General features: G+C 45.1%; 1 protein-coding gene across 1 annotated transcript; it reads left to right on the top strand.

Annotated features, from left to right (window-relative positions):
• The first annotated feature begins 899 nt into the window (after positions 1–899).
• Positions 900–11245, top strand: rorca (RAR-related orphan receptor C a). Its single transcript, XM_048252456.1, has 10 exons — positions 900–1256; positions 6781–6866; positions 7090–7231; positions 7762–8328; positions 9391–9512; positions 9639–9771; positions 10139–10246; positions 10440–10550; positions 10698–10810; positions 11026–11245. The coding sequence occupies exons 1-10, from the start codon at positions 1250–1252 to the stop codon at positions 11185–11187; spliced, it is 1551 nt and encodes a 516-aa protein (XP_048108413.1). The 5' UTR covers positions 900–1249; the 3' UTR covers positions 11188–11245.
• The last annotated feature ends 2493 nt before the right edge of the window (positions 11246–13738 follow it).

The following is a 13738-nucleotide window of genomic DNA, read 5'->3' as shown; positions in this document are numbered from 1 at the left end:
TCATATTTAGCCTATTCTTGATGTTACAAACTTAGTTAAATCGGTTATATATATATATATATATATATATATATATATATATATATATGCATATGTTTTTATTTGTGTTGAGTGTGCATTTTACTTTTTATTATTATTATTATTATTATTATTATTATTATTATTATTTGTGTTGAGTGGGTATTTAATTTATTTTGGGTGTTGGTAATAGCTAATAAATTGCACCAGGCCTAGCAGAAGTTATAATACAGAACAATCATTCATGACAAACTAACAGCCCACGATATTTGTTGTAGGCCTATTAAGCCTGTAGGCCTATAAGCTTATAATAAACTTGCCAATAAGTGAAAGTCATCACTTTTAGCATTTTGTTATGTTATCTACAAGAAAATAAATCATAAACTCCACGGCCAAATGTTGTTTTACGCAACATACTTTAATTACATTTATTTTGTCTAAATTAAAATAGGCGCTTGCCATTTGCTATATAGCATGCTGAACGAGCGAATGAAAACTAGTAAATATTTCATTTGGTTTTAAAATGAATTCCATATTTTTTAAGTTACATAATGTAGTGGACATGTTTCTGTAGGAAATGGTAGGTCTATTCACCTCAGTCTACATCTATGTCCAAATCGGTGTGGGCTGTTGCCATCTCCTCGTCAGCAAAGACTGCTATTGTTTTCGAAATATACTATCAAATTATTATATCATCAGGAGTCACCGAAAGCCAAAGAGCGTGAAAAGTTCCCACGATGCTGTCGGTGACACACTGCCACACTTTCTCATACACGCGAACGCTTGCGAACCTCCTTAAAGCGCGCGGACGGGGACGCGCAACTGCCATGGGCACGAGGCGGGCCGGCGAAGCGAGATCATGTGACAGTCCACGCGCCTAATGTAGGTTAGAGCGAAAAGCCAGGGAGAGGTAGAGGGTAAGGAAAGAGAAAGAGGTGGGGAAGAGAAGTGCATTGTTTTATTGCTTGCCGCGTACGATCGCTTGTCGGAAAAGTAGCTCTCTTCGGATGAAACGGAATTAACATTACAGCCGATCACCAATTTATTTCTCGTCTTTGTCACTTGTTTGTGCTATTCGGACAAACATTCGGAAACATATGAGGATTCGTTGTATTTATGTTTATCCGCAGCTCCTTTTTGGAGCTATAAATATTAATCCATATATAGCCTACTTCTCTTCACGATTCACATGCTTTGGAGTCCTATGACTTGCAGATAATAAACCAGCAACATGAGAGGTAAGTTCAAAACATATATACAAATTATGTCAATATTTGTTATAATTGTATTAGGATGTTATTATTGTATTCTTGTTGTATGCAATTGTTGCAATGTCCCAGTAACTGTAGCAATTTAAAATAATGTTAAGTGCGCAGAAGGAAATTTAGCAATACAGCACGGGTAACGTTAACTACTGAAGGATTAACGACAGCGCAGCAAAGTGCCAGTTGACCATGAGATTTGACATATGTTTGTTGGTGTTGTGAAATATCATGGTAGAGGAAATCACCTACATTTGTAAAAAATATGATATCGGAAACTTTTCCCGGGCTCGTTGGTCTTTGCATTGAAAGATATGGGAGAGTAGGCTACTTGAATCCTGAATGTTATGATGTAGTTACCGGTCACCACCAGCATGCGAACTTCGTTATGTAAGAGTGACGGAGGAGTGTTTGGTTGTTCTCCCCCCGAAATGATTGCTCTTTGGACAGATTAATGAGCCTGTTATGTCTGTTTTGAGACATTTGAAAGCAAGGAACGATTATTTCTGCTCTTTGTCCTAGGTGTTGTCAAATCAGTGTAAGGATCCCTAGTTATTTAAACCAAGATTAAATATCATGTTGATTGCGACTGCATGTCATGTCAGCATGGGTGTTCTACTCCCCGGATTGCGTAAAAAGGTTTGTGGTGCGCACTAAGCGACTGTATCAGGTGGTAGCGCCTGTGGCAGCATCGCGTGTGATGTGCGTGTTGTTGTTTTTCGACAACCCAGCATGGTCGACAGTGTGAGGGAGAGGGAGAGTTACTGTTCCATTGACCTAGTTATGTCATTGAGGATTATGTAGCACCATTCAAGCCCCTACAATAGGCATGGAATTGTGGGAACTTGTGTGGTTAAATCATTATCTCATAATTCGTAAGAAGGTGATTTGTTTTATTATTTTAGCACAAGTTTGTAAATTATTTAAATAAAACAAACTTTGCAAGAAGTATGCCTGCAATGCCACGCGGTCCCTTTTATGAAAAATAGCGCCTTCAGTGGTGTAATGGCAGTATTGCAAACTAGTCATTTTAAAAAGATAGTCTGTTTTGATTTTTCCCCCCAGTGGAATTGATTTCCATTTCTTGGAATCACATCTCTTCTCGTCTGAGTTATCCCAGAATGTGTTGACATTTACAGTAGGCCCCATAGCAGGAATGCATAGCATTTTTTGCACAAACAGATCTGGCCTCCTAGTCTTACACAGGAACATTTTATTATTGTTATATTTTTATTATTATTTTGTTTCTGTTCTTATTTCATAGACTTATTGCTATTTGATATTGTCGTATCTTCAGTTCGTTTGTGTAATGCTTGTGTTTCAGTTTGGCTTCAAACTATTACCAAAGTAGTGTGAGAGTAAAGACCCATGTCAACATGTTCTCTACAGAGGAAGTGTCATATGCAAAATGATCTTAAAGGATAGCCACACTATATTGAAAAAAGGAAGTGAATAAGTACGCAAAGTGGAACAGCACCTATAGAAGATATGCACAATGTGGCTGATTAGCCTAGCATAAGTTATCTGTGCATTCAACAAGCAGACATACATAATATGTGTGAGAATCACTCTCCTCCTGTTGAATGAGCGTGTCCATAGACTCGTGTGGACCCATGTCAACAGCATGTCTCTTATTGGTTAGAGAGGTGTCAGACATCTGTTGGCATTACAGGAGCATTTGGCAGGCACCTCCAGGAAATGCCATTCATGTGGTCTGTTTGCTCTCCCTCTGTAATAGGCTATGAAGGGTTGATAAGAATGTAAGAACCATTGAAAATTGATACATGTTGTTCTGGAATAGGATACAGATTGTCATGGGGAGTTTGCACAATGCAATGTGTAACTGCAGATTTTATCTTGTGATAAAACAAATATGTAACATAATCTGTCACTTTATTTGCCATACTGTCATGACGGCATCAGTGACTAGTACTTGCAGATGATCAGTGACTAGCAGATATCAGTGACTAGTACTTGCAGATCATTTCAAACAGAGCAAGTCAGACACTGGATCTGCTGGTCCAGGTGAGATACTATGCGTGTCCAATGTCGGCGGAGGTGCCTAATTTTAGAGTCCACTCAGGTAATCAGTGCCTTGTTCCCCTCACCTTGCATCCTTCTCAATCTGCTGGCTCTCAGTTAGCCACTGGAGTGACCCAATCCAATCCGCTGTGCATTTTTAAAGAGACCCAGATCAGTGTCAGCACAGGCACCCTCTAGCTTCACCGGCCCCTAGGCAGGTCAGTGAGCGAAGCAGAGAGGGGGGGGGGGAAGTTATCGTTGTCCACAGAAATGTTTAGAAAACAGGCAGCTGATAAAGGAACCAGATGTAACTTGCGAACGCTGCAAATGAGCTCCGTCGAGCAAAGTGCATGTACGCGGAGCGATCATTAAAAAAAAAAAGTGCAAGGCACTCATGGTGTACAGTAATACTGCATGGGGGCAAGCCTTGCTGTGGCAGATGTAGGTTGAATATGTTATGCAAATTCAAAGTGCGAAGCAAACAGGACCTTTGGACGTGCCGCAGGTTTGTTTGAACAGGTGAGATAAGAGGTCAAAGTCTCGGCCTGCCGGCCTGCTGTGGGCCTTTTTACTGCTCGGAGCGGGAATCTGCAGATTTGGAGCACTTGACACACTGACTGACTGACACGGACTGGGAGCAATCACTCAGGAGTGATAAGAAGCCGAGATTACCTGTGGCACTACACCTGATAAACATAGTCCTCTAATGAATCCCTCTGTAATTACGACTTGCCAGGGGCTGACCAGAGATTGAACACTAAGACATGCTCAGCGCTTAATGAGGCCTTATTTGCTTACCTAGTCTTATTTCTGTTAGGTCGCGGTTAATACCTCTGGCAGTGAAACTTCAAAAAGTTTAGCCCTTTCCGTGTTTTGCAATCTGAATCTGGAGTTCAGATTCCTAGAGAAGAGATTTTTAAGGAGTCAGAGTAGAAAAAAAAAGTGATGTTTATTTGTGTTGACTGCGAATGTCGACAAAAAAACAAAGGTGGTTTGCTCTAACCACAAGAAGTTCAGCTGCCCGTGTCACTCATCCAGGATAAACTGAACCCGAGCACCCACTGTGTTAACAAAGTCTTTAGTCTTTGTAACTCATGTTTGTAGCACAGTTGGCAGGTTGAAAGCATGAAAATCCTCAAGGCCTCTCCTGTGTTTTCACTGAAGGAGAGAGGGTGCCTCTCAAAAAATGCAGGCCTCAGCCGAAGTCATGAGTGTGATATGTTGTAACTCTTTCCCAACCAGCCAGCGATAGTGGCTGCCTCTGGTCGCGCTCAGAGCAGAGCGCTTCGTGTGAGCGCTAGATTAAAAATAGTTTTATGAGTTCTGTCGGACAGCTGAAACCAACTACTGTGAAATATTTGGCATGTTGCCTCATGTTGAGACCAAGTGTAATGTGCATTGTCCGTTTAGAATATGCTCTAGACATTTGAATGCCCCCTCCCTGTCTTGTATTTTTTCCAGCCTGGCTCTCATGTAAAAAAGCATGCACATACACACACATATGAGTGTTCCCTGGCATGTCTGTGCACCTCCTGTAAGGGTTTTAACAAATGCTCTCACAGTAATCTCGACTTGTGTTATGCGGTTTTTTCATCATGGCTGTTTGACCACAGTTTCAACATGGTGGCCCCATTAAAATGTTCGTCCTTTGATTTGTGGCTCCACCTTAAGTACTGGCGAAGAAGGAAGAGGAGCGAGCAACAGTTAGAGAGGGAGGGAGGGGAAAAAAGAAAGAAAAAAATCAGATTAGTGGGCCTGGCGAGGCTGGGGCCCAAGCGCTTCAGTGGGAAAGTGTGTCAGTGGAGCAGCTCGTCCACATAGCCTGACGGTGCCACGCAGCTGACTGGCATGTGAGTCAGCGAGTGAGAGCCGCCGCCGCCGCCGCTCCCATCGGCCAATGGGACGGGGGGGAGGGGTGGGCAGGGACTAAAAGCTCGTCACTGCGTTGCTAGGGCGACCTCCCCTGAATGAGTATGTTCATGGAATGCGGCCAGACGGCAGTTATATAACTCTGCAAGCCGAGGGGGCGGGGCTGGGCAAGAGGTGCAGAACGGGGAGAGAGAAAGAGAGAGGGAGAGAGAAAGAGAGGGAGAGAGAGAGAGAGAGGGAGAGAGAAAGAGAGAGGGAGAAGAAAGAGAGGGAGAGAGAAAAAGAGAGGCATTCTTTCCATGGTGCATTTATATATATATATATATATATGTGTGTTCTTATTTATTTATTTAATTGCTGTCACTGCTATTTTTTGCAGACCATTGTGTGTGCTCTGAAAAGCCTGCCAGTTCAGATTATGCCTGATTTGCAGAAACGAGGGCATTGTTAGATAATGCCGCGGCTGACTCGATGGGTGTTAGCTAGTGTCAGCGCAGTCCCTCTCTCCTCTGCTCGGAGAGTGACGCACTTTTCTGCCCAAAGCCTCACTTAGCCTGTTGGTTAGGTGTGAAATGATGTTTGATTAGCCTGAGAGAAGGGAGGCTCAGTCTCTCCCTGCAAATGAGAAAGGTTACCTAACACACTGCGTCACAGTGCAAAGCCTGACTGAGAGAGAGAGAGAAAGAGAGAAAGAGAGGGAAATGAAAGGACGTGGCACACACACACACACACATACACCTGAAAAGACATTCCAGTTGCTCAGAGAGTATTTTATCTTCATCATTGCAAACCTCTGGTGTGCGCTTGCTGTTAGCGTCCACATTGACCTCTGAGGAGATGGCAGGGGCAGAAACTTCATAACCCCAGGCGAGCGGCTAATGCAATTGACCTGCTATTCCGGGACAGAGCAGGCCCCTGCTACTTAGATAAACACCATAATGAAAAGAACAGCCTGTTCCACACAGGGAAGGCTCAGATCCTCTCTCTCTCTGTTACTCCTGTGTATTAATATGTTGCTTTTGTTGAGGCTTTTCTCTCTCTCTTCTGTTTTTCACCCCCCCTCACCCACTTTCTTCTGCTCCTGTGTCCCTCTCAACAATGACACCATTCTTTCACTATTGTTGGCCGTTTTTCAAACATTTCCCAATGTAACACTTCTGGCACTAGGACATGAGAGGATGTTGAGTAATAGCGCCCCCTCCCCCACCCACCCACCTGACACCTGTAATTGTGGAGGTTACATTGAGAAATATAATAATAATCAAATTTAAGTGGGTCTATTGTCTATAATGAATCCTCCTGTGGATATTGTATTTTTTTTTCCGTGGAAAAGCGTGGTGTACTACACCACTGGCACTGTCACATTGAATACCTCAGGCACAAGAGTGTCCCACTTAACAGCAGATAATTGAATTTCTGCAGGCCAAGGATCAATGCTGCAAGCATGTCCATGATCCCTGTAATTGCTGTGTTTTAAGAATTGTTTTTCTGACTCCTCTTTATAATTAAATATGCTGTCATTGTTATGGTTGTGTACTGGGAATTTGTGAAAAGGCAACCTTGGAAATGGGAAATGGGAATTGATTATTTTGCCTCTTCTCCTCCTCAGCTCAAATTGAAGTGATCCCTTGCAAAATATGCGGGGACAAGTCGTCTGGCATCCACTATGGAGTCATCACCTGCGAAGGCTGCAAAGTAAGCAGAGCTTATTGCACACCTGCACAACCCAATGTGCTTCCTTGGTTTTCACTTCTTCTGTTTAAAGGATTTGTTTTGCAAGCCTCAATTTCACTAAGCCTTAACAACAACATGTTTATCCCCCATCTCTCTCTCTCTCTCTCTCTCTCTCTCTCTCTCTCTGTCTCTCTCTCTCTCTCTCTCTCTCTCCTTGTCTCTCTTCTTCCGGGTGTTCCTGCAGGGTTTCTTTCGGCGCAGTCAACAGAATAACGCAATGTACTCATGCTCACGACAGAGGAATTGCCAGATAGACCGCACAAACCGCAACCGCTGCCAGCACTGCCGCCTGCAGAAGTGCTTGAATCTGGGAATGAGCCGCGACGGTGAGTGAGTCCGCTTGGCGCCACGTCCCAGCACGCACTTTGCCTACAGCTAAGGCGTGTTGTGTGTGGTTGTGGGATTTTCCTATAGTAAAATTAACATCTGGGTATCAGGCCTAATGAGTGACTCGAAAGGTGCCCAGCTTGTTATGTTTTTTTTTTTCGACCTGCAGTTAAGGTCAGACATGTTTACCTCAGGTCTGCCTGATTTCCTCTCAATTTAATTCAACTCAATTTAATTAAATTCAAAGAAGCTTTATGGGAAATTATGTTCTACAGTATTACCAGAGATAGGGTTGCACACAACATAAACAAGGATACATCAGAGGGGAAGGGGAGTAGGATAGTAGAACAATACTAGATATCAGGATATTAACTTAATCTATAAGTCAATATGTATTTAAACTAAATAAAATATATTAAAAATATTTCTCTCTCTCTCTCTCTGTACCTCTCCCCTGTCTCTCTCTCTCTCTGTACCTCTCCCCTGTCTCTCTCTCTGTACCTCTCTCCTGTCTTTTTTCCTCTCACAGCGGTCAAGTTCGGCCGCATGTCCAAGAAGCAGCGGGACAGTCTGTATGCCGAGGTGCAGAAGCACCAGCAGTCCCAGGAGCGCAGCTCCATGGCCGCCAACGGCAACCTGAACATGGGCTCCCGGGGGCTGGCGGACGACGGCGGGATCGGAGACGGCGTGGGCCTCAGCAGCAGTCACACCACGCGCACCTACAGCCGCGGCTCTAGTGCCGCGCTCAGCGACCTGGACGACATCACCGACCTGCCCGACAACCTGCTCTTCGACCTTCCCCTCACGCCAGAGGGCGGGGCGACCGGTGGGGGCAGCTACGGCAGTCTGGAGCTGCTCGGCGGTGGGGGCAGTGGGGGCAGTAGCTCTCACAGCTCTTCACAGAGCTCGCCCGAGCAGAGCGGTCAAGAGTATAGTGACGGGGGCAGTTCTGGAGGAGGAGGAGGAAGAGGAGGCAGCAACAACAGCAACAACTCACACATCAAGCAGGAGCAATACCAGCTGCTGCACAACTCCAACATGTTCACACACTCGCTGCTCAACGACTCGTCTGATGGCTGCTCCATGATGGAAATAGGTGAGGCATGACACACACACACATACACACACACTCATTCACCTCCAGTTTAGCAAGTATGCACTGACACACAAATGTGCGCATACACACACACACACACACATTCATGCTTGTACACACACACATATACAGAAAGTACACATACAGGTGTGTGACAGGACAGGGAGAGGTTGTCAGGCTGACCTGACACTGCTGATATTAATTTGACTTTAAGGTCATATTTGTATTATGACTGCATGCATTTTATCTATTATGACTTAGTAGCAGGCAGTTTAGTCAGTGAAGAGGGCCCTTCCCATTGTGTTGCCTTGATAGGGAACAAGCCAATGGCCCTGAGGTGAGAATCTAATCAGGCAAATCTACAGTGGCAGCTTCAGTGCTGGCTTGTTCCTGCCTCTCCACCTACAGTGGTTGTGAAACGCTTTCAGTCAAACAACTTTTGACTTTACCCCGTGGCTACTGCACTAGTTTATGATAAATGTCAGTAGAGACGCTTTGTGCAAGCTCTTGTGTAAAGGGCATATTAAATCTACAGTTGGCAAGTCTGACAGATTGAGGGGACTTAGCCAAAATTTTGAATGTTTACAACTCTCCTGCCCCTCCCCCACTACCACCGAGCACCCTCTCATCGAGTTTGTGCTCGTCAGTGCGCACCAGACTGTGATTGACAGTCAGATCTCACACAGCCCTGCTCTGATTGGACCAGAAGAACAGGGAGCTGTGAATTTTTGCAAAACAAATAACAGGCTCTAGGTGGAGGTAGAAGTGCGGGTTTTTTTCTAAAACCGGCTGATTTATGTTGTTCTGTCGGAGCATAGTATTGGTTTCAGTGAATATGGTCAAAAAAATCTTGTCAACTGCAGCTTTAAGTTACTTCTGCTACTACTTCTGGTGGCGTAGAATTGATCAGCAATGTTCATACCCTCTTCCAACTCCTGGATCATTTTATTACAGTTTAGTTACAATCTACTTTTAACATATCCATGTTGAAGTGGAGTGCTGTATTGCTTGGCAGGCTGTTTTGTTCATCTTCTCTTTTCTTGTTTTTTGTTTTTCCTGTAGATCGCATCACCCAAAACGTGGTGAAGTCCCACATGGAGACCAGTCAGTACAGCGCAGAGGAGCTGAAGAAGCTCGCGTGGAACACCTACACTGCAGAGGAGACACGCTGCTTCCAGAGCAAGGTAAAATAATGTGTTCACTATTCAGTGAACTACATTACCCAGCATGCCATTGCACTCATTAGTAAACTGCATTACCCAGCATACCAGTGTGCTCATAGGCCTCTCTCTCTCTCTCTGCCCCTCTAGCCCGTGGAGGTGATGTGGCAGCAGTGCGCCATTCACGTCACCAACGCCATCAAGTACGTGGTGGAGTTCGCCAAGCGCATCACTGGATTCATGGACCTCTGCCAGAACGACCAGATCATTCTTCTGAAAGCAGGTCAGTGTCTGGAGATGTTGTGTGCTGAGACCTGTTAGTGGCCCTGCACTGGCCCGCTATCAGTGCAGGAGCCAGCTGTGAGGTGGGGAGGGTGTTGTTTTTCTTGTGGTTTCAGTCGTGTTGAGATAGACATGTGATTGCTGTGCAGAGAGAGTAAGTGTGGTTAAGACGTGCAGCTCATGTTCTAACAAGCTCTCTTCCTGTTTTCTCTCCCCCCTTCCTCTCTTCTTCTCTCCCCCCTCCCTCTCTTCTTCTCTCCCCCCTTCCTCTCTTCTTCTCTCCCCCCTTCCTCTCTTCTTCTCTCCCCCCTCCCTCTCTTTTCTTTTTCATCGCTCCATCTCTCCTCTCTATGGGATTTCTTTTTCAGGCTGCCTGGATGTTCTTCTGATTCGTATGTGCCGGGCCTACAACCCTGTCCACAACACACTGCTCTTCGACAGCAAGTTTGCCGGCCCCCAACTCTTCAAAACTTTAGGTGCGTGCGGCTCCACCCTCCTTCACGGAGGCACCTCAACTCGGTCACCACAAAGCACACACTGACACAAACAAGCGCTGACCAGACCGCAGAAGTTGTTTCTGCTTTCATGTGTTTGCTACTGTGGCGAGTGACGCAAGAACAGCTGTAGTAAACGCGGCTTTTCCGCATCGCTTGTGTGCTCCCTCTGCAGGCTGTGATGACCTTGTGAACGCCGTCTATGAACTGGCCAAGGGCTTCAACCGCCTACAGCTCAGCGATGAGGAGATGGCGCTGTTCAGCGCTGCCGTGCTCCTATCCCCAGGTGACTATTCTAAAAATGCACTCTCACTCTCCCTGAGACTCAGCTATTCGAGATAGACAAAGAAATGGAAGATGGCTGACTGTTTTTTTTCTCTCTCTCTCTCTCTCTCTCTCTCTCTCTCTCTCTCTCTCTCTCTCTCCTTGGCAGACCGGTTGTGGCTGACAGACACGCAGCAGGTGCAGAAGCTTCAGGAGAAAGTGTACCAGGCACTGCAGCACAGTCTGCACAGGAGTGGAGCTTCAGAGGAGAAACTGTCAAAGGTAGCTATTCTCATTTTTTTTTCCCTCTCCAAGAAACATTTATATCTATGAAAATAAAGGCCACACAGCTTGTTCCGGTGACGCAACAGCTGATCTTTGAGCTTTTGCAATGAGTCACAATTTTGTGTGCAATTGGAGTTTGGTCAGTGGGTAGAGACAAAAGGCCAGTTTTCTGACCCCCTTTTCTTTTTACCCCCTTCATCAACCCCGTGCAGATGGTGTCCAAGTTGCCCATGATGAAGTCCATCTGCAACCTCCACATCGACAAGCTGGAGTTCTTCCGCCTGCTTCACCCGGACACAGCCTATAGCTTCCCACCCCTCTACCGGGAGGTCTTCTGCAGCGAAATTAACTTCCCTGACTCCACAGAGGGCTAGAGTCCCACACAAGGCACAGAGAGACTGGCAGACATACGGACAGATGTTTAGGGACGGAGGGGGGTCAGAAAAAAGTGACTGAAAGCAACCAGCAGCTCAATGACAATCCTGCACAGAACACTTTAGGACACACAAACACCCTCCCTTGTCTGACCTCCTGCCCTGAGTCTAACTTGCACTGCGCCACGAGTAGGTCCGCGTTACCATTCTCACCAGATCTAAAGGACGTTAGTCGCTGGCTACTGTGCATGCTACATGATGTTATCTTTTTTTCGTGTACCGGTTAGACTAATTTGGTGTCAAGTTTTTATTGTGCTGAATCTTGGATCTCCAGGAGAGTCCTAGGACTACACAGCTCTTGTTTCTTGTCCCTTATGTTAGTCCAGATCCTATTGAATGTACCTTATTGACATGCAGCACAGTACCAGAACATCACACGTTCTGTTCAGACAAGCCAGGCTGACTTATACACCTGATTGGATTTAATCATGTCCCCTCAGGAGTACTTACACTCAACATTTATCTCCTCCTCATGAACAAACAGTTGAAAGGGACCAAGATCAAACTAAAACCATGCAGTGCAAATATAACGCTTCTTTCTTTAAACAAACAAAAAAGCTTTATAGCATGTTAATCACTGTAAGTGACCATGGGCTCGTACTTTCACACAGGCAGACCCAAGTTCTTGCACATGCAACACTAACGAAAGCACTTATGGTGCTGACCTGGGCATGTTTCCATGCACAGGCGCATAACCAGTGTTTTTAAACATTTGTTTTTTTGTTTTGTTTTTGTTTGTTTTTAAATGTGATCGATAACCTCAGTCCCACTTCCTTTTCCCTTTCAAATGCCACTTGGACAGTGTGTGTGTGTGTGAGAGAGAGAGTGAGAGAGTAAAACAAATATTTTTTTAATGTTGCATTAATTTATAAATACACTCACATTAGTTGAAAATCTTACAAGAAACAAAAGGCATGTATAAAGAGAGGGATAGATTTATATATATATATATATAATATATATATATATATATATATATATATATATATATGTATATATATATATATATATATATATATATACATATATAGTATACAGTGTCAGAATGAGAAGGATTTAGACAGAGGATAGAACACCACAACAGTGTGAATGTCCCCCCCCCCCTCTGAAAATCATGGGCAGCCTCAGAACAGAAAAGTGATTGGCATTTTTAAATTGGACAGTTGGTTGATATTGACAGTTGAATTCCTGCAGATGAAAGAGCACTTACTGACTCAAGACCCCCTTAAATACATACACACACACACACACACACACACACGACTGTCTCCACCACCGCCTCTGCCACAGACTTAGCGCTCGGACGAAATCTTTTGGTTGGTTTCGCTCGGCCCTTCCCCCCGCTCAGGTTTTGCTGCTGATAGGCCCCCTCTGGAAGTGTCTCAAACTCGGACTCACAGTCACAGACTAATGCAGGACTTTGGCTGGGGCTCTACCTCGTTGAGACGGAGAGAGAGAGAGAGAGAGAGAGAGAGAGAGAGAGAGAGAGAGAGAGAGAGAGAGAGAGAGAGAGAGAGAGAGAGAGAGAGAGAGAGAGAGAGAGAGAGAGAGAGAGAGAGAGAGAGAGAGAGAGAGAGAGAGAGAGAGAGAGAAATGGACAGAAGAGTGCAGGGCAGGCTCCAGCTGGAAAAGAGCATTCCGGAGCAGAAGAGCGACTGGAATGTTGGGCCACCCTCCACACTCTCCTCCTCCTCCTCCTCCTCCTCCTCCGCAACACCCCCACCCACCCCCACCCAAAAAGTGCTGCAAGAATCCCCAGTCAAGTTCAGACTGTGGGAAAGTGGTGCCCAGACTGTGGCTTAGAATCAGCAGCGGATGCAGCCGGACACTTTGAACTTGGGTGATTGGAGAGAGAGAGAGAGAGAGAGAGAGATACAAACAGAGAGAAAAGGAAAACCGGAGGTGAAGAAAAAAAAAAAAAAAACCAGGCAGGCTTTGAGGAGGTGTGCTGTCCCACGCTCTCTCTTCTCACACGTGTGTTAATCCTGTGTTTTTTGCTTCATGTATGAGAGTGCTAATGCGATTCAGGGTCACCATTGTGTTCATGTTGTACATTCACCTTCCTTTTGTCGCCCAGTCCTTCAACCAGACACCCACTATCCTTTGTTCACTTTATGGCGCAACAAGGGTTGACAGAGCCATCAGCTACCCCCCTGAGTTAGGGATTAATATGTTTAGGTAATATATAGATCATGTTTTACATAGCTACCAAAGGACAACAAGAAGAAACAAGTCTATTTTATGCAGATGTATTTTTCCACAGTTTGTTAAAACTCTAGATTAGTCGAGTTTTATCAGATCTTTTTTCTCGTCCACATTGTACAGTGTTTGTAAAGGCCTGTCCTTTGGCTTACTCTAGTGTTCGCAGCCTCTGTGCGTACAAACAGGGATGTCCTGCAAAAGCTAGCCACAGATGCATATCTCTGACTGAGAGATTTTGGTGTGGCAGGAAAAACACTTTGTAACGACCAGGCCCTCTGAGGGGAATTTC

Source organism: Alosa alosa, chromosome 9 (assembly GCF_017589495.1).
Source record: "Alosa alosa isolate M-15738 ecotype Scorff River chromosome 9, AALO_Geno_1.1, whole genome shotgun sequence".
Lineage (NCBI taxonomy): Eukaryota > Metazoa > Chordata > Actinopteri > Clupeiformes > Clupeidae > Alosa > Alosa alosa.
Note: the sequence above shows the minus strand (reverse complement) of the source record. Positions and strands in the feature narration are given on the sequence as shown.

Coding starts and splice junctions, on each gene's coding strand:
- rorca (XM_048252456.1), top strand. Junction 8,329..9,390: donor CTGCTCCATGATGGAAATAG/GTGAGGCATGAC, acceptor TTTTTCCTGTAG/ATCGCATCACCCAAAACGTG. Junction 10,551..10,697: donor TGCCGTGCTCCTATCCCCAG/GTGACTATTCTA, acceptor TCTCCTTGGCAG/ACCGGTTGTGGCTGACAGAC.